General features: G+C 39.3%; 1 protein-coding gene across 4 annotated transcripts in view; it reads left to right on the top strand.

Annotated features, from left to right (window-relative positions):
- Iqch (IQ motif containing H) overlaps positions 1–20,028 on the top strand; it is a 193,244-nt gene extending 173,216 nt beyond the window's left edge. For 3 of the 4 annotated variants that reach the window (XM_040739798.1, XM_040739801.1, XM_040739804.1), the window contains 3 exons: positions 10,549–10,610; positions 14,726–14,834; positions 19,709–20,028. In XM_040739798.1, coding sequence (XP_040595732.1) covers positions 10,549–10,610; positions 14,726–14,834; positions 19,709–19,843 — 306 coding nt within the window. In that variant the 3' untranslated portion in view covers positions 19,844–20,028. The other variant, XM_040739799.1, reaches the window with a different exon arrangement.
- The last annotated feature ends 276 nt before the right edge of the window (positions 20,029–20,304 follow it).

The following is a 20,304-nucleotide window of genomic DNA, read 5'->3' as shown; positions in this document are numbered from 1 at the left end:
TTTTCTTGCACAAGACTTTCCCTTGCTTGGTTAGAGTTATTCCAAGTTTTTGTTTTATTTTATCTTTGTTTTTTATTTTTAGGCTATTTTAAAAGGTACACTTTCCCTGGTTTCTTTCTTATTTGTCATTTGTATATCAGAAGATTTTGTGAGTTAATTTTGTATCCTGCTACATTACTGAAGATGTTTGTCAGATGTAGAAGTTTCTTGGTGAAGTTTTTAGAGCCTTTTATTTATAAAAATTTTATCATCTACAAATAAAGATAGTTTCAGTTCTTTTCTTATTTGTAGCCCCTTGAACTCCTTCACTTGCCTTATTATTCTAGCTAACCCTCCAAGTACTTAAACTGAATAGGTATGGGAAGAGTTTTGCTCTGATTTTATCGGAAATTCTTCAAATTTCTCTCAGCTTAAGTTGATGTTGACTGTAGACTTACTATAAATTGCCTTGTATCCCTAGTCTCTCCAGGACTTTTATAATAAAGAGACATTGAATTTTGTCAAAAGCCTCTTCTAATGAGGTAATCATGTGACTTTCATGTTTATGTAATTTCATGTTTTCAATCTGTTTATGTGATGGATCATGTTTATTAATTTATGTATGTTGAACCATTCTTGCATCTCTGTAATAAAGCCAACTTGATCATGGTGGGCAATTTTTTATGTGTTCTTGGATTCAGTTGGAAAGTATTTTAATGAGAATATTTGCATCTATATTCATAAGGGATATTGGGCTATAATTTTCTTTTTTATTATTAAATAGTTTGCTTCACATGTTAATCCCAGTTCCCTCTCCCTCCCCTCCTTCCGCACCCCCTTTCCATCTCCCCCAGCTTCCCATCCTATCCCCCACTTCCTTCCACATAGGGGATATCCAGAGTCTGTCATTTCCCTCAGGGCAGGGTCCAGGCACTCCCCCTAAGAGTCCAGCCTGAGAGATCATTTCTCTTTGTGTTATAGACACAAGAAGTCCATTTGTATGCCAGGGATAAATACTGATCTGGGCCCCATAGGTTGCCCAGGCCTCCTCACTGACTCTCACACTAAGGGGATCTGGATCAGTCCCATGCTGGCCTCCTAGATGTCAGTCTGGGGTCCAAGAACTCCCCCTTGTTCAGATCAGCTGTCTCTGCTGGTTTTGCCAGCCCATTCTTTGCCCATTTGCTCGTCGCTCCTCTTTCTCTGTCACTGGGTTCCACGGGTTCAGTTTAGTGTTTAGCTGTGGGTGTTTACCTCTGCTTCCATCAGTCACTGGATGAAGATTTTCATTCCTCTTCTCTGGGGTACCATGTATATCTCTCTTAGGTTCTTTCCTGTTTCCCAGACTCTCTGTCAGTGGAACTCCAGACTGGCACTCTCATGATCCATGTCTAAAATCCATATATGAGTGAGTACATACAATGTTTCTCTTTTTGTGACTGGGTTACTTCACTCAGGATGGTTTCTTCTAGTGCCATCCATTTTGCCTGCGAATTTCAAGATTCCACTGTTTTTTTCCGCTGAAGTACTCCATTGTGTACCACATTTTCTCTATCCATTCTTCAGTTGAGGGGCATCTAGGTTGCTTCCAGGTTCTGGATATTACAAATAATGCTGCTGTGAACAGTGGAAGAGATGTCTTTGTTGTATGAATGTGCATCTTTTGGGTATATGCCTAAGAGTGGAATTGATGGATCTTGTGGTAGACTGAGTCCCATTTTTCTGAGGAATCTCCATACTGATTTCCAAAGTGGTTGTACAAGTTGGCACTCTCACCAGCAGTGGAGGAGTGTTCCCCTCTCTCCACATCCTCTCCAGCATAAATTGTCATTGGTGTTTGTGATTTTAGCCATTCTAACAGCAGTAAGATGGTATCTCAGAGTTTTTTGATTATTTTTACCTGATGGCTAAGGATGTTGAGCACTTTCTCAAGTGTCTCTCAGCTATTTTAGACTCCACTATTGAGAATTCTCTACTTAGTTCTGTACCCCACTTTTTAATTGCATCATTTGGTGTTTTGGAGACTTGTTTCTTGAGTTCTTTGTAAATTTTGGAGATTAGCCCTCTGTCAGATATGGGGTTAGTGAATGTCTTTTCTCATTCTGTGTACTGCCTTTTTGTCTTGTTGACTGTGTTCTTTGCCTTACAGAAGCTTCTTAGTTTCATGAGGTCCCATTTGTTAATTGTCGATCTCAGTGTCTGTGCTACTGGTGTTATGTTCAGGAAACAGTCTTCTGTACCAATTTGTTGAAGAGTATCTCCCACTTTCTCTTCTAAAAGTTTCAGTGTGGTTGGATTTATGTTGAGGTCTTTGACTCATTTGGAATTAAGTTTTGTGCAAGGTCATAGACATGGATCTATCTGCAGTCTTCTGCATGCCAATATCCAGTTATACCAACACCATTTGTTGAAGATGCTTTTTTCCCCATTGTATAATTTTATCTTTTTGTCAAAAACCAAGTGTTCATAGGTGTGTGGGTCAAAATCAGGGTTTTCAATTCTATTCCATTGGTCTACCTGTCTATTTTTGTGCCTATACCAAGCTGTTTTCAGGACTACAGCTCTATAATAGAGCTTGAAGTCAGGGATGGTGATGCCTCCTGAAGTTCCTTTATTGTATAGGGTTGTTTTGGCTATCCTGAGTCTTTTGTTTTTCCATATAAAGTTGATTATTATTCTTTCAAGGTCTGTGAAGAATTGTGCTGGAATTTTGATAGGGATTGCATTGAATCGGTAGATTGCCTTTGGCAAAATTGCCATTTTTATTATGTTGATCCTATCAATCCAAGAGCATGGGAGATCTTTTCATTTTCTGATATCCTCTTTGATTTCTTTCTTTAGAGACTCAAAGTTCTTGATATACAGGTCTTTCACTTCTTTAGTTAACGTTATCCCCAGATATTTGATGCTGTTTATGGCTATTGTAAAGGGTGATGTTTCTCTGATTTCTTTCTCAGTCACTTTATCATCTGTATATAATAGGGCTACTGATTTTTTTAGTTAACCTTGTATCCTACCACTTTGCTGAAGGTGTTTATCAGTTCTAGGAGTTCCCTTGCAGAGTTTTTTGGGTCACTTACATAAACTATCATATCATCTGCAAATAGTGAACGCTTGACTTCTTCTTTTTCTGTTTGTATCCCCTTGATCTCCTTTTGTTGTCTTATTGCTCTAGCTAGAACTTCAAGTACAGTATTGAAGAGGTATGGAGAAAGTGGACAGTTTTCTCTTGTTCCTGATTTTAGAGGAATTGCGTTGAGTTTCTCTCCATTTATTTTGATGTTAGCTGTTGGTTTACTGTATATTGCTTTTATTATGTTCAGGTATGTTCCTGTTATCCTTGATCTCTCTAGGACCTTTATCATGAAGGGGTGTTGGATTTTGTCAAAGGCTTTTTCAGCATCTAGTGAGATGATCATGTAGTTTTTTCTTTGCAATTTGTTTATATGGTAAATTACATTGATAGATTTTCTAATGTTGAACCATCTCTGCATTCCTGGGATGAAGCCTACTTGATCATGGTGGATGATCTTTCTGATGTGTTCTTGAATCTGATTTGCTAGTATTTTATTCAGTGTTTTTCATTGATGTTCATCAGGGAAATTGGTCTATAGTTCTTTTTCTTAGTTGTGTCTTTGTGTGGCTTGGGTACCAAGGTAATTGTAGCCTTGTAAAAAGAGTTTGCTAGTGAGCCTCCTGCTTCTATAGTGTGGAACACTTTGAGGAGTATTGGAATTAGCTCTTCTTTGATTTTTCTGGTAGAATTCTGCACTGAGGTCATCTGGGCCTGGGCTTTTTTTGGTTGGGAGACTTTTGATGACTGCTTCTAGTTCATTAAGGGTTATAGGTCTGTTTAGATTGTTTATCTGTTCTTGATTTAGTTTTGGCAAGTGACATCTATCCAGGAAACTGTCCATTTTCTTTAAATTTTTCAAATTTTGTGGAGTACAGGTTTTCAAAGTATGCCCTGATGATTCTCTGGACTTCCTCAGTGTCTGTTATTATGTCCCCCCTTTCATTTCTGATTTTGTTAATTAGCATAGTCTCTCTCTGCCTTTAGATTAGTTTGGACAAAGGTTTGTCTATCTTGTTGATTTTCTCAAAGAACCAACTCTTTGTTTCATTGATTCTTTGCAATGTTTTCCTGGTTTCTACGTGATTGATTTCAGCCCTCAATTTGATTATTTCCTGGCATCTGCTCCTCCTGGGTGAGTTTGCTTCTTTTTGTTCTAGAACATTCAGTTGTGCTATTAATTCACTAGTGTGACTGTTCTCCAGTTTCTTCATGTGTGCACTTAGTGCTATGAACTTCCTTCTCAGCACTGCTTTCAGAGTGTCCCATAAGTTTGGTTATGTTGTGTCTTCATTCTCATTGAATTCCAGGAAGTCTTTAATTTCCTTTTTTATTTCTTCCTATACCCAGGCGTGATGCAATTGTGCATTGTTCAATTTCCATGAGTTTGTAGGGTTTCTGCGATTTGTGTTATTGTTGAATTCTAATTTTAATGCATGGTGGTCTGATAAGATACAGGGGGTTATTCCAATTTTTTTGTATCTATGGAGGTTTGCTATGTTTCCTATTATGTGGTCGATTTCAGGAAGGATCCATGTGGCGCTGAGAAGAAGGTATATCCCTTTGTGTTTGGGCGGATGTTCTATAGATGTCTGTTAAACCCAGTTGGGTCATAACTTCTATTAGTCCTTTTGTTTCTTTGTTAAGTTTCTGTCTGGAGGTCCTGTCTAGCGGTGAGAGCAGAGTGTTGAAGTCTCCTACTACTAGAGTGTGATATTTTATGTGTGATTTGAGCTTCAGTAATGTTTCTTTCACGAATGTGGATGCCTTTTTATTTGGGGCATAGATGTTCAGAACTGAGACTTCATCTTGATGGACTTTTCCTTTGATGAATATGAAATGTCCTTCTTCATCTCTTTTGATTGATTTTAATTTGAAGTCTAATTTGTTGGATATTAGGATTGTTACATCAGCTTGTTTCTTGGGTCAGTTTGATTGGAAAATCTTCTCCCAACCCTTTACTCTGAGGTAACGTCTTTCTTTGATGTTGAGATGTGTTTCTTGTATGCAGCAGAAGGATGGGTTCTGTCTTCGTATTCATTCTGCTAGTCTGTGTTTTTTTGCGGGTAAGTTGAGACCATTGACATTGAAGGATATTAATGGCCATTAATTGATGATTCTTGTTTGTTTTTATTTATTGGTAGTGGTGTTATTGTATGTAGGTTCTCCTCCCTTTATCTTTTGGTGTTTGGTAAAGTGGGATTATCTATTGCCTATGTCTTTGTCAGGGTAGTTATCTTTGTTGGGTCTAGGTTTTCCTTCTAGCACTTTCTGTAGGACTGGATTCATGGATATGTATTGTTTAAATCTGGCTTTGTCGTGGAATATTTTGTTTTCTCCATCTATGGTAATTGAAAGCTTTGCTGGATATAGTAGTCTGGGCTGGCATCCTTGTTCCCTTAGCATTTGTATGACATCTGTCCAGGATCTTCTGGCTTTCCTAGTTTCCATTGAGAAGTCTGGTGTAATTCGGATAGGTCTACCTTTATATGTTACTTGGCCTTTTTCTTTAGCTGCTCTTAATATTTTCTCTTTATTCTGTAGGTTTGATGTTTTGATTATTATGTGGCGAGGTGACTTCTTTTTCTGGTCCAGCCTATTTGGTGTTCTGTAAGATTCTTGTATTTTCATAGGCATATCCTTCTTTAGGTTAGGGAAGTTTTACTCTATGATTTTGTTGAATATGTTTCCTGTACCTTTGAGCTGTATATCTTCGCCTTCTTCTATACCTATTATCCTCAGGTTTGGCTTCTTCGTGTGTCCCATATTTCCTGGATATTTTGTGTTAGGGATTTTTTGGTTTTGAGATTTTCTTTGGTTGATGACTGTATATCCTCTAATGAGTCTTTAACACCTGAGATTCTCTCTTGTATCTCTTATATTCTATTGGTGATACTTGCATCTGTAGTTCCTGATCATTTACTCAGCTTTTCTATTTCCAGCATCCCCTCATTCTGTGTTTTCTTTATTGTTTGTATTTCAGCTTTCAATCCTTCAACTGTTTAAGTTGCTTCCTTCATGTGTTTGGTTGTTTTTTCTTGGTACTCTTTAGATTCTTTAAGAGATTTGTTTATTTCTTGAATATTTTGGTTCATTTTTTCCTCCATTTCATGTATTTTTGTTTGTTTTTTCTTCTATTTCTTTAAGGGATTTCCTCGTTTCCTCTTTGAGGGTCTCTATCATCTTCATAAAATAATTTTTAAGGTCTGTCTCTTCTTCATCTATGTTGTGCTTTTCAGGTCTTCCTGGCATTGGGTCTTTCTATCACTGAGTGAGTTCTTATTCCGTCTTCTTCCCATCTCCCTTCCAGTGGGTGCAGGTGGGGTCTTTCTGTCTCCACTGGTCTCCTTCTCTCCTGAAGCTGAGGCTGGGCATGCCGGAGGGTGGGGTCTGGAAGGGCTTATGTTTTTCCTGTGTGTGCTGATCCTCTTGATGCCAGGAGTGGGCCCCTAGAAGATTGAGGGAGTGGATGGTGGGTGAGGAAAGGGTCCCAGGAGGACCCAACATCACCTGGGACTGGGCATGCAGGTGTGAGGAGCACTGCTGCGGGTTGGGTCTGTGAAGAGTGAAGTCTTTCCTGTGTGGGCAGGTCCTCTCAATGCCTGGAGCAGCCTCCGGAAGATCTATAATTTTCTTTTACTGTTGAGTCTTTGTATTGAGTGGGAATCAAGATTCACTAGACTCAGTACAGGTTAGATGAAGTTTATTCAGAGAGATAACACTTACACAAGAGGAGGGTGGCTGCCACAGGTTCCAGCTCCAAGGATTCTCCCAGGCTGTTCCCTGTGACTAGACCAGCAGCAAGAGAGCACTCTGGGGTCTGCACCCCAGATCTAGTCCTGTCCTCCATCACATCCTCACCTGTGACCATGCCCAAACATACGTGGTCAGTTCTACAGGTATGGGCAGGTGGATATCTCACTACACCTTTGTGTGACTTTGGTATCAGTGGGCTCTTAAGAATTAGGAGAGCTGGTCATGATGGCACATGTTCTAGTGCTCTAGAGGCAGAGCCTGGTAGACCTCTGAGTTCGAGGCTAGCCTGGTCTACAGAGTTCCAGGACAGTAGGGCTACACAGAGAAACTCTATCTCAAAGAGAAGGAGGAGGAATAAGGAGATAAGAAGGAAAGAAAAAAGAAGAACTAAGAAAGGTGCCTTCGGTTTCTATTTTGGGAAATAATTTGAGAGATGTTAGCATGAATTCTTCTGCAACTTGATGGTGGGTTTTTTGTTTGCTTGTGAGACTTTTTTTTTTTTTTTTTGGTTTTTCGAGACAGGGTTTCTCTGTAGCTTTGGAGGCTGTCCTGGAACTCACTTTGTAGACCAGGCTGGCCTCGAACTCACAGAGATCCGCCTGCCTCTGCCTTCCGAGTGCTGGGATTAAAGGCGTGCGCCACCAACGCCCAGCTGTTTGTGAGACTTTTAACTACTGTTTTCTATTTCATTGGGGTTATGGATCTGTTTAAATTGATTATTTGATCTTATTTAACCTTTGGTAAGTTAAATATGTCAAGACAGTCACTGATTTTAGTTTTCCATTTTGGTGGAGTATAGAAGTTTCTCTGGGTCTTGGCCAATAGCTTAGGCTTGACTTCTGCCAGCTCTTACAACTTAAATTAACCCATTTCTATTAATTTATTTGCTGTCCTGAGGCTTGTTTACCTCATCTGTGAACTTCCCATGTTGCTTCTTCCTTATCTGGCATGAGACTCCTCCAATTACTCCTACTCTGCTCTTCTTCCCAGCATTCTCTCTACCCCAAAAATCCTGCCTAGCTATCAATCTAATAAACTCTTTATTAGCAATTCACAATTTACAGAAGAATTATTCCACATAAGTGGAATATAATTTTAAAGTATATCTTCATGATTCTCAGAATTTCCTCAGTGTCTGTAGTAATTTCCCCCTTTCATTTATAATTTTATTAATTTGTATCTTCTGTCTTTTAGTTAATTTGGGTAAAGGTCTGGATAATCTTGTTGATTTTCTCAAAGAATCAATTATTTGTTTCATTGACTCTTTATATTGCTTTTTTGTTTGTTTCTATTTCAATGATTTCAGACCTGACTTTGATTATTTCTTGACATATATTCTTTCTAGGTGTTATTCTTGTTGTTCTAGATTTTTCAGGTGTGCTATTAAGTTACTAATATGAGATCTCTCCAATTTTTTGATGTAGGCATTTAATGCTATGAGTTCATAGAACTACTATAGGTTTGGGTATGTTATGTTTTCATTTTCATTTAATTCTAAACAGCTTAATTTCCTTCTTGATATTTGTCTTGACTCATTTTTCACTCAGTAGTGAGCTCAGTTTTCATAAGTTTGTTTCTGTTATCCACTTTAGTTCACGGTGATTAGATGGGGTGGTGTTACTTCAATTTTCTTATATCTCTTGAGTCTTGCTTTGTGTGCAAGGATGTGGTCAGTTTTAGAGAAAGTTCCAGGAGCATTACACTGGCATAAGATTTGATCTGTTGATGCTTTCCTTTGTTGAATAAACTTTCTTTTGCTTTAGGAGAAGATTCCTTAGGCATTCCAGCTAAGTTGGAAGCTTTGCTGGGTGAGGTCTTGCCCTAAAGGCACAACTCCCTTTATTTCATTTCTTCTCAACTCTTCCAGCACAAACCAAGGTTCTAACATTAAAATTCCTAGTGTTCTTTTTTCCCCTTTAACTGTCCATTTTGTATTTTTTTCACCCTGCTTGCTCTTTTCCATTATATATCTGAGTAAGAAAAATCACTAATAACCACATGACACAGTCAATATTAGAATGTCTTGAAATCTCTTGTGCCGGTGGTTTAGTCCAAAACTCTTCAATTTAGCCTCTGCAGATTGTTTTGGAAAGGTTAGAAAAAAAGCTATGTTCTAAAGAATGGTTTTACCCCAGTTGCTAATATTGTTCCCTCCTGAAACCTCTTAAACTGTGCCTACACAGTTCTCAACACTACTGCCCTCTAAATTTCTATTAAGATGCTTGTTAATCCCTATTTATAGAATTCTACCATTCTCCTAATCCAAAATCCCAAAGTCCATATTCTCCCAACAACCTACCTGATCAGGCCTGCCTGTCACAGCAATACACCACTCCCTGGCACCAACTTCTGTCTTAGTTACTGTTCTATTACTCTAAGACAACCCATTACCAAGGCAACACTTAACATTTACTTGGAGGCTTGCTTACCGTTGAGAGGGTGAGTCCATGACCATTGTGTGGGGAGCATGACAGTGGGCAGGCATGGTGCTGGAAGTAGTAGCTGAGAGTTTATTATCTGATCCATAAGCAGGAGTCTCGAGAGCACGTTGCGGGGGGGGGGGAGGACACACACACACAGAGAAGAGAGAGGGGGAGAGAGAAGAGAGACAGAGACAGAGAATGGGAGAGAGCAGGGAAGGGAGAGAGAGAAAGGGAGGGATGGAGGGAAGAAGAAAGGGAGGGAGGGTATCTTGGCCTGACATGGGGCTTTTAAACCCTCAAATCCCATGCCCAGTAACACACCTCCTCCAACAAGGCCACACCTCCTAATCCTTCCCAAAACAGTCCCACCAGCTGGGAAGCAAGCATTCAAACATAAGAGCCTAAGAGGACCATTGTCCTTGAAGTCAGCAAAGGCAGTATTTCAAGCTATCACTTACAGAAGTATAAAATATCTTACAAAATCTATGCCATAAGAGGACCATTGTCCTTGAAGTCAGCAAAGGCAGTATTTCAAGCTATCACTTACAGAAGTATAAAATGTCTTACAAAATCTATGCCATAAGGCAGTAGGGTGTGCTATACTATATGTGATTTCCCACTGAAATTCAAATTCTTTTGTATGTATGTATGAACATGTTCATGTATGTAAATGCAGGTACAGGTACATGTGTAGGTATATGCCTGTGGAGGCCAGAGGGACAACCTTCCCCAGTCTCTCACTAAACTGGAACTCACTGATTAGGTTAGGCTGGCTGGCCAACAAGTCCCAGGGATGGACCTGTCTCCATCTCCCAGTGCTAGGGCCATGTGTACCCCTTTAACCAGCTTATATAATATGTTAGTTCTTGGGATCAAGCTCTGATCCTCATACTTTTAAGGTAGGCACTTCAGCCATCTCCCTCACCCTCAAATTCTTTTTCATAGACACACATACACACACCCAGTTTTATGGGTTGTTCTTATAACAGTGATTGGTTCACAAGTTTTGATATAATAATCACCTAAGAAGGACCTAAAAGGCAAAGTCCAAGGATTCTAAGTTTGGATGATGTCCATGAAGATCATCTTAACGGTGCAATAGATAATTCTGTTGTAGATATTGTAAGGAGCATACTAAATGAAAGTATCACCCTCCAGCATTATTACCTCCCTTTTCTGGAGGCAACTTCCTTAAATGGTACTTGAAGGTAGCTCTAGATTTCAGTTCTGGTCAGTCTTTTTGCCTGTGGTAGACTATAATGTCTTTGCTTCCTATATAAATATACTGTTTGTTTTCTTCTCACGAAAACCTTATAGGACAGACAAGGAACTGTTTTTATATTATATGAACCTCTGAAGAGATACAAGTTGGGCATGTTGTAAGTATGAAGTATGTCTATTATGATATGTAATAAGTAAAAAATGTCTATAACACCAACAAGATTGGTGCTTCTCTTGAGGTTTTGTTTTTGTTTTGTTTTGTTTTGTTTTGTTTCGAGACAGGGTTTCTCTGTGGCTTTGGAGGCTGGTCTCAAACTCATAGGGATCCAACTGCCTCCAGAGTGCTGGGATTAAAGGCGTGCGCCACTACCGCCCAGCTTCTCTTGAGTTTTAATCAGCATGCTAATTTATCTTGTTTTATTTAGATCCTCTAGTACTTCACAAAGTACCTGTAGATGTTGGTGTCAGGTTCCTTATAAATATGGTATCCCAATCATCAGGTAGGAGTCTATGCTTAACATAACTTCATACACATAGAAGGCTCACGTGTTACTGATAGGGAGCCAGCTCAGATGACCCAGTTGTGAAAAGCTAGTTGTCATTCTGGAGTGCTTAGAAAAATGCTCTGGTGACCTGGGCAGATGTTCTTCCAAAGTAGGTACAGTCTTCTCAGGGAATATGGATTCTGAGCAGAGTCCTGATGTTAGATCCACTCATCCCCATTGATGCTTTTGCATTCATAGAAGTGCTGTTTCTTTCCCTTTGGAGATAGAATGTGGCTACAGTTTAATCATACCAGAAATGAGCTCTCTACCTGTAACATCTACACAAACATGCATTCATTTCATCTATTCAGGTATTTACATCCAGAATAACAAGGAGTAAGAAAGGAGCACCTTCTGCGTCCCAGTGACATCCTATCCCTCAGCTCCCTCTTTGCTCTGAGCCCTAACCTAGATGTCTACACTCTACAGATGTGCTACTGGGGTGCTAGGGCAGTAGCAGGGCAAAACCAGCAAGGCAACTACTGTGACTAGGCAAACAATACAGCCAATTGGATTTGATGTTGGCAAGCTAATAAAAAAATAAGTATTTTCCAGAGTAGGAGTCTAATTAGATGGGAAAGATACAAGCTCCAAGTATATTTTTAAGCTCAGGAACTCAGGCAAATACATTGGTTAATTACAAGAACTAGAAGTCAGAACACGGATATATGAACTCTTACTGTCCACCAGCTGGCATAAAAGGTGAACTACTAAGGACAAGCTGCCTTAGGGCTGCAACTAAATAAACCCACATGCACATGGGATGAGGTGAGGCAGCCAGGTAGGGAAGCCAAATCCCCTTGGATTCAGGTGGATAGGAGCAGGTCATCTGAGGCAAGAAGCCCACACCATTAGCAAAATTTCAGTCACAAAGAGTAGACAGACAACTTGAAAGTCATAAAGGGGGAACCTGGCCATAGGATCTTTAAAATGAGGCCACTTTGGGAGATGCATGAAGGTCAGTAGGAGGCTGTGGAAAGCTTGTCAGCAAGTGGCAGGGCCCAGGGTCAGGAGCAGGATTTGTATCCCAAAGCTGACAGAGTGGCACCAGCAAGTATTAATAGAGCATAGGCAAAGCTCCTGGCATATGGGCCACAGGAAGATTTATGTGGTGGGTTCCTAGGCTTAGAAGTACCAGGCAAGAGGAAGTCCACTACAGAATTTAAGAACTATAAGTGACTTCCATGAACAAGCTCCCAATCATCAAGCTGACCTATCAGCAAGGTAGATTTGATACTTATGCCCACAGAAAAAATAATCAGACTGGTAGTCCTCACCCAGCTGTCCCTACACCTTGACCTGAAAGTTCAGGCAGGAATGTTTTGACCTGCATCACAGCTTCAGCAGCAGAAAAGGCCCTATCAGTGTACTTCCTAGGAAGTCATTGCTACCCACACAGTCTACAGAAAGGGTAGCATTGAAATGAACTTCAGAGTCTACTGCCTTTTCTACTATGTTGTGTGCCCCTTCATTTTCTCATCTCTTATTGCAATCATGAGCTAAAGAATGTTAGAGCAGGGTAGGACCCTGAGGATTAAGCCACACTCGTATTATAGGTAGGAAATAGGCTTAGAGAAGAGATGTGACTTGTTTGGATTTTTGTGAGTTAGGGTACATCATTGTTCACATTTGTACAAAATTGCTGATTTACTTTTTCTGAATATTAGAGAAGATCCCAGATGTCCTTGCAATTCTCACTTGTATCTAGCTGAATGAAGGGGCAGAATAACAGCTACACAAAAGAATTGCACTACACTAGGAACATGGGCAGTGGAGAATAGGTTATTTAAGAGGCAGTGTCCAGGAGATGGTCTCGTTTTTATACAATTTGCACAGAAAAAGAAAAGCTGCTCCTTAATTGTCTCTAGTACTTTAACAAAGGACTTTCAGGAGACGGCTCAGCATGTTTGGCTTTACTAAAATCATGTCATGCCAGGTGTGGCACACCAGGCAATCACCCCTTTAGGAAAAAATGGGAAACAGTTCGAGAGAGGAAGACCCTACAGACCAGACATCTGCAGTTTGGCTTTTCTGGGATAACTTCACAACTCCATTTATTCTGGGATATTTCTGGAAGATATAAAATTGGAGAAATTCCAAGGAAGGGAAATATGAAGAAAATTCTTAAAATGAATTGAAAGAGAAGGCATTTAACCATTTGTACACACATATATCTACACATGCACACATATACCTACAAAATTTTCAGTGGATCTCTATTTTTAATGTATACATGAAAAATGCCCAAGGAGCTTCATGAAGACAGACATTCTCAGATACCCTAGAATCTGTTGCCCTAAGAAGCCAGGGTCTAACACTTAACTCTGGTAATAAAACACAAATTACTTTTCAAAATTACTCAGTCCGGAGTTGATTTTTACTATGATTTATTTTCTTTTTATTTGCTTGTTTGTAGCCCTGACTGTCCTAGAAGTCACTATATAACATGACCAGGCCATCCTGGAACTCACAGAGAGCCACCTGCCTCTGCATCCGATGTGCTGAAATTAAAGGCACACACCATGACCACCAGCTCATTTATTTGCTTAAAAGAAGAGATACTAATGGTTGTCCATTTAATCAGTGGGCTTGTCCTTGGATTTAGGAAATGGAACTCAAAAAGCTCAGAATCACTGATTTAGTCCAAGTCATTTATTATAGAAGAAGGACATGAAGGCTCAGAGACTTGCCACAAAATTATCCAGTGGCAAAACAAAACAAAACAAAACTACAAAACAAAAACTGAACTCCAGTTTTAGAAACTAGGAGGCTTTGATTTCAGGGCTTGTTTTCAAGAGGTGACTGTGAAAGCAGTCCAGTTTTGTCTTCATCCTTGCAGTTGACTTAAGGGGCATCTCACTTGACTTAAGTGTTATCTCCCTTAAGAAATAATACTTACAAAACAATACAGAGAAACCCTGTCTCAAAAAACCAAAAAAAAAAGAAGTAATACTTATTAAAAATTAATCCACTCATGACAGATGTTGTGGCACATGCCTTTAAATCCAGCACATGGCAAGCAGATCTCTGTGAGTTCTAGTCCAGCCAGGACTACATGATGTGTTCCTATCTAAAATAATAATACCAACCCATGCACCTAACTTTTTTTGCTTTTTCCTTTGATAAGGTTTAATATATATATATATATATATATACATACATACATATAAAAAGTTCTCTTGATTTTCTCTAGTGAAACAATAATCTCCTCATTTGACATGTTCTCTGGTCATGGTATAAATGGTATAGAGTAACAGTAGCTGTTCATGAATGGGCACATATATCTTTGAATATGAGTTACTCATAAGAAGCAGAATTTACTTTTTCATATGAAATAGAAAAGTAAAACTCAGACAAGCCTCTAAGAAACCAGAGATGCAAATGTCTCTACAGATAAGAAAAATTTTAGATATGAAAGACACTTATCAACGATTCTTCTCAAAATCAGCACTGCTGTCCTAGTATAGTAGTAGCCTTTTACTAGAAATGACTGAACCTATTGCTATATTCTGCTAAGTTGATTAATAAAAAATATTTATTACACAAATCCTTTCTGTTGACAAGTTAAAATGGAGTCTCATCTTTCATATCTCCCTGAAGATTGCCACCTTGTGAGATTGAAAATACTCATTAAATTCCATCACCAGCAGTACAAATGAGAGGGCGATTGTTTTTAAGCATGTGAGGAGAATCGCTGGTAAACTCATTTGTTTGGATATCATTAACAGAACAATCGGTGTGGATCTCCAGGGGGTCCTCATGACCTTTGCTCGCAATCTCTTCATCATCCATCAGGAAATATCAGCACCTAATATGCAAGGCGAGACCAATTTTAAGGTGAGGTGTTAATTAACTAACGATTCTGGTTAATTTCTATACAAGGGCTGAAAATACCTCATGCTGTATTGTAAACAAGTGCTAAACCATCTTTTTTTCTTCTTGTAAGCAGTACACATTTTACAATGAGCAGGGTCAATTTTGTAAGGTTCCCATTGAACGCGTTAGTTAAATTTAATAGTTTGAAACTTTTTCTTTGAAATATAGTAGACTTGCTTTAACTTGCTGCCATTTTGAAAGTCAGGCTCATAAGACAACAGAGCTCTCTGATGTTGGAGGTGAAGCTGAAACGTCGCAATAGAACCAAAATTAAGACTGTAACTAATTTACGATGTACCTATCTGTAGATGCGTGTCTGGCTAGTGATTCCTACAGTGCCTAGTTTCTAGAGCCAGATAAGCACTCAGACCCAAGAACAGTGTATGTTAAAGAGAAGCAGAAGAAAAAAATCTAAGCACCTATGTGGGTCATCTACTCATTCCATTTCTCCAAAGTGAAGTGACCTTCATCACTAACCTTTTTAAACCTCTATATGGCCTCTAAAACTCCAAAGTCTCCACAGTCTAGAATGCAGGAGACAGCTGCCGAGAAGAGCTGCTGGCGTGGTCCTGACAAGCAAAGTTTTCATCTTACTCCTAGTGTAGGCCTTAGCAGTATTTGAATGGATCACATAACTCTAAGAACGCAAATGGAAATCACATGTCACTTTTCTCTTAAATAGACAGCTCAAGCTTCATACAAAATATTAATCTTTCTCCTTTTTTACTCAAGCTAGGGGTTAACCCCTTTAATAACAATGTTTCTGCCTTCAAATGATTTAAGACCTAAGAGACTGACCGTTGGTTTTTGCCCATCATGACTGAGATGATTTGACAAAAATAAAGTAAAAATTATCTTATGTGAACAAATTAGACTAAATTGGTGCTTCTGCATTTTTTGTGCTGCAATCCTAAAGTCTAAGGACAAGCCTGTCCTTTCTAGCTGCTACTCACTAGTCTCTCTCTCTCTCTCTGTCTCTCTCTCTCTCTGTCTCTCTCTCTCTCAGAAATTTTGAAAAGTAATTTGTGTTTCATTACCAGAGTTCATGCTAGACTCTTGATTCTTCCTAAGAACAGATTCCTGGCCTCTACCCAAATTCACAAAGTCAGAATCTTGGTTTGGGGTAGTGAGGCCCAAGAATGTGCGTCTGTCCAAATAAGGCTCACTTCTGTGTCATTATTCAAAATTACCAAGGAATCTGCAAAGGTTTGGATACAGTTTGTGTGTGTATCCCAGTGGTTCCCGTGGTGGAAGCCTGATCTTCAGTTTCCCCGTGATATGAGATGAAGCTGGTCTGGAATTCATTGGGGAAATCCTGCTTGAATGAGGCTGATGTAATTCTCATAGAATACTATTTAGTCCTTGCAAGAGAAGACAAGACTGGCCTCTCCCCACTTTCTGGGCTTCCTGACTCCCCTTGACATCTCTTCCTATTGAGTAGAATTCCCATTATGGTGCCATTTGCTAAGGGGTAAGAGACTGTATTGACACCCAATCTTGGACTTTCAGCCTCCAAAGTTGTGAGCTAAAGTATGTATAATAGGATGAAATGGGGATAACAGAAACAGACCCATATTTTATTATTTCTTTTTTTATTTAAATTAGAAACAAGCTTGCTTCACATGTCAATCCCAGCTCCCTCTCCCTGCCCTTCTTCCCCACGCCCCAGCAGCCCCCCCATGCTCCCACCCCATCCCCACTCCATTCCCCAGGGAGAATGAGGCCCTCCATGGGGGATCTCCAGAGTCTGTCATTCTGTTCAGGGCAGGATCTAGGCCGTCCCCCATGTGTCCAGGCTGAGAGAGCATCTCTCCATGTGGAATGGGCTCCCCAATCCATTCGTATGCCAGGGGTAAATACTGATCTACCACCTGAGGCTCCATAGATTGCCAAGGCCTCCTCACTGACACCCACATTCAGGGGGTCTGGATCAGTCCCATGCTGGCCTCTCAACCATCAGTCTAGGGTCCATGAGCTCTCCTTTGTTCAGGTCAGCTGTCTCTGTGGATTTTACCAGGCTGGTCTTGACCCCTTTGCTCATTGCTCCTTCCTCTCTGCAACTGGATTCCAGGAGTTCAGTTCAGTGTTTAACTGTGGGTGTTTGCCTCTGCTTCCATCAGTCATTGGATGAAGGCTCTAGGATGGCATATAAGGTAGTCATCAATCTCATTATCGGGGAAGGGCATTTAAGGTAGCCTCTCCATAGGTTATGATTTCTAAAAGGGTACTAAAACAATTCAGTGGAAGAAAAAAAACAGTCTTTTTTAATACAAAGTGTTGGAACAAACAAGACTTACAAATAATAAGGTTGGATTTCTCCAAAGTACCCTTTTCAAATAGATGGATCAACAGCCACAATATAGCAGTTAAAACTACCAGATGCTTAGGAAGAAACACAGGGATCAGGCTATTTTAGGTATAAGGCTGTGATGCCTAAAGCAAAAGTGATCAAATTAAAAACAAATTATTTGGGCCTTATCAAATGAGACATAGAATGTTGTAAAAACATTTGCAAAGTATATATTTGAGAAGCCTATAGTATCAGGGTATATAAAAATATTCTTATAACACAACAATAGAAATGCAAATAATTCAGTTAAAATGATTTGAATAGATATGTCTTCAAAGTAGATATACAAATGGCCAATGTATGAATATTAAACATCATAAGTCATTAATGAAATACAAATCAAGATTATATCTAGCTAAAATGGCTATAATCAAAAAGAAAAGAAATAACAAACATTTGCAAGGATTTGGGGAAAATGGGAACTGGAAATGTCACATATTGTTGTAAAAGAGTTTGATAATAACTTAATAAATTAAATATAAAATTACCTATGATACAATAACTCTATTCTTAGATATGTACACAAAATTATCAAAAACATTGTACATTAAGGTTCATTGAAGCATGCTTCATTATAACTAAAAAGTATAAACAACCCAAATGTATATCAGTGAGAAAATAGTAAATTCCATTATAGTATATGGATAATATTCATATAATGGAATACTATGGAATATTGTTCAGCCATAAAAGAAATGATGTGTGTTGACAGTGTGTACTACAACATGGACGAATGTTGAAGACATTGTGTTAAGTGAAAGAAACCAGTCATAGAAAGACAATTCCTGTATGATTCCATTATATGAAGTAAGCAAAGCAAGCCAATCCATAGACAAGAGATGGGTAAGTGGTTGCCAGGGGCTGGGGGAAAAGGGAAGAAAGGGAGAACACGGGCTAATAGATAGAAGGTTCCTATCTGGGATGATGAAGATGCTATGAAATCACACCATGTGTTTGCCTACTGAATTCTATACTAGAAAGAGATGTCTGATGGAAGCAGAAACAGGCACTCACAGCTGAGAACTGAGCCATACTCCCAGAATCCAGTTGTGGAGAGAGAGGAGGGATGACCAAATAAACCAAGACTGAACTGGAGATACCCGCAGAAACAGTTGACCTGACCTAATGAGAGCACGCAGACCCAAGTTATAAAGTGGGGGAACCAGCATTGGACCAAACCAGCTAGGAGGCCAAGACAGTCTATGGAACCTCTAACAGTGGAGCCAGAGTTTATTCCCAGGCCACAAATGGGACCTGGGAAGTCCATCCCCTACTATTGCAGCCCAGATACGGAAAGGAGGGCCTGGGCCCTCCCCCAAATGATGTGATGGATTTTGATGATCCCTCGTGGAGGATCTCACTATCCCTGGAGAGTGGATGGTGGGTGGGTTGGGGGGTTGGTGGGAAGCATGGAAGAATGGGAGGGTGAGGGAATGGAGAGACGGATATGTAATTTTCTATAAAATAAAAAAAATGTGGACACACACACACACACACAAAAAGAGAGATGTCTCCATGGGAGAGGGCCTAGGCCCTGCTCCAAATGATATAACAGACTTTGAAGATTAAAGGCCTCGCCCTCCCTGGGGAGCAAAATGGGAATGGGATAGGGGGCTGATGGGGGGCAGGGGAGAAGGGGAGGGAGAGGGAACTGGGATTGACATATAAAACAAGCATGTTTCTAATTTAAATAAAAAAATAAAATATCTACTGTCAGAAAAACAAATTAAAAAAGAGATGTCTCATATAGTAAGACAATTCCTTAATATACATAAAGGAAAATAGGAAGCTGTCAGCTTTGTTCCCAGAAAACAATGAAAATAGTCTTTCAACCTACTAGCCCTCCTTTTAAAGTATCTTAGACTGCTACTTCTTAAATTGGTTTTTCTGACCTACCATGGCAGCTGACTAGCCCTCCTTTTAAAGTGTTTTATATTGCTACTTCTCAAGTTGTTTTTTCTGACCTATCATAGATTAATGCTTTTTATCTGGTACACCAAGTTGACTAGAAACATCAAATAATAAAAAACTAAAAATGTGCAAAATATAAACCTAATGTTTTCATTGTTAGACTTAATGAATATAAAAATTCTAGGATATAAAATTTTTGAGTTCTAGCTCTTTTTTGCCTGTTTTGTTTTGTTTTTCAAGACAGGGTTTTTCTGTGTAGGCCTGGCTGTCCTGGAACTCACTCTGTAGACCAAGATGGCCTTGAACTCACAGAGATCCAACTGCCTCTGCTTCCTGAGTGCTAGGATTAAAGGCGTGTGCCACCATCACCTGGCTTCTAGATCATTTTTTGAAAACACTCATCAGCAATTCTAAAAACCAGTAATATGTGGATGGGTGCCAGTGAGTGGAACACATTTTGAGCAAAATTGATCTAAACCACACTTAATTCCAAAAAGGAATAAATACTTGAGGAGAGGTAGGTGTTATAAGAAATCTGTAAAGTAATAAATACTGTTTTTACTGTTATTTCCAGACTACCATTGATGATATCGAAACCATTTTAGGAGTAACTGAAGAAAATAAAATGAGATTTGAAGGAGAAAAAGAGCTCAAAGACAAGGAGAAAAACCAGTATGAGCCTGTTGAGATACACTTAGATACATCATGACTGGATCCCTGTCTAGAGAAAGAAAGAACAATATTTCCTTTGCTGTTAGTGTAAAAGTGGGGAAGTTAAGTTTGCTTTGTTTGCCAAGAGGTAAATCAGAACAAATTGTAATGTAATAGTCTTTAAAATCCTATTTATTATGTAATGTTGTTATCTTACTCATTAAACAAACCTACTGGTGTTTTCACTTGTGAGTGGTAAGTAATCCCTTCCTCCTCCCAAAGTAACCAGCCGTGACCTCAGAAAAGAAAAAAAACCAGAAGGAAGCCTTTGCCTCACTCCTACATCTACTTCTCCATGATTTCAGTACTGTGACACCTAGTTTTCTTCTTCAAGAGTCACTTAGCTTCCGCCTCTAAAACAATGAATAAATCTTGTCTAAACATAAACATCTTCTTCCCCCATCAAATTAAATCAGTTTAAGTGATTCTTTATCATTCACTGTTTACACTGTACCAAGC

Source organism: Mesocricetus auratus, unplaced genomic scaffold, assembly GCF_017639785.1.
Source record: "Mesocricetus auratus isolate SY011 unplaced genomic scaffold, BCM_Maur_2.0 Super-Scaffold_100691, whole genome shotgun sequence".
NCBI lineage: Eukaryota > Metazoa > Chordata > Mammalia > Rodentia > Cricetidae > Mesocricetus > Mesocricetus auratus.
The sequence above is the reverse complement of the archived record's forward strand: the minus strand, read 5'-3'. Positions and strand labels throughout refer to the sequence as shown.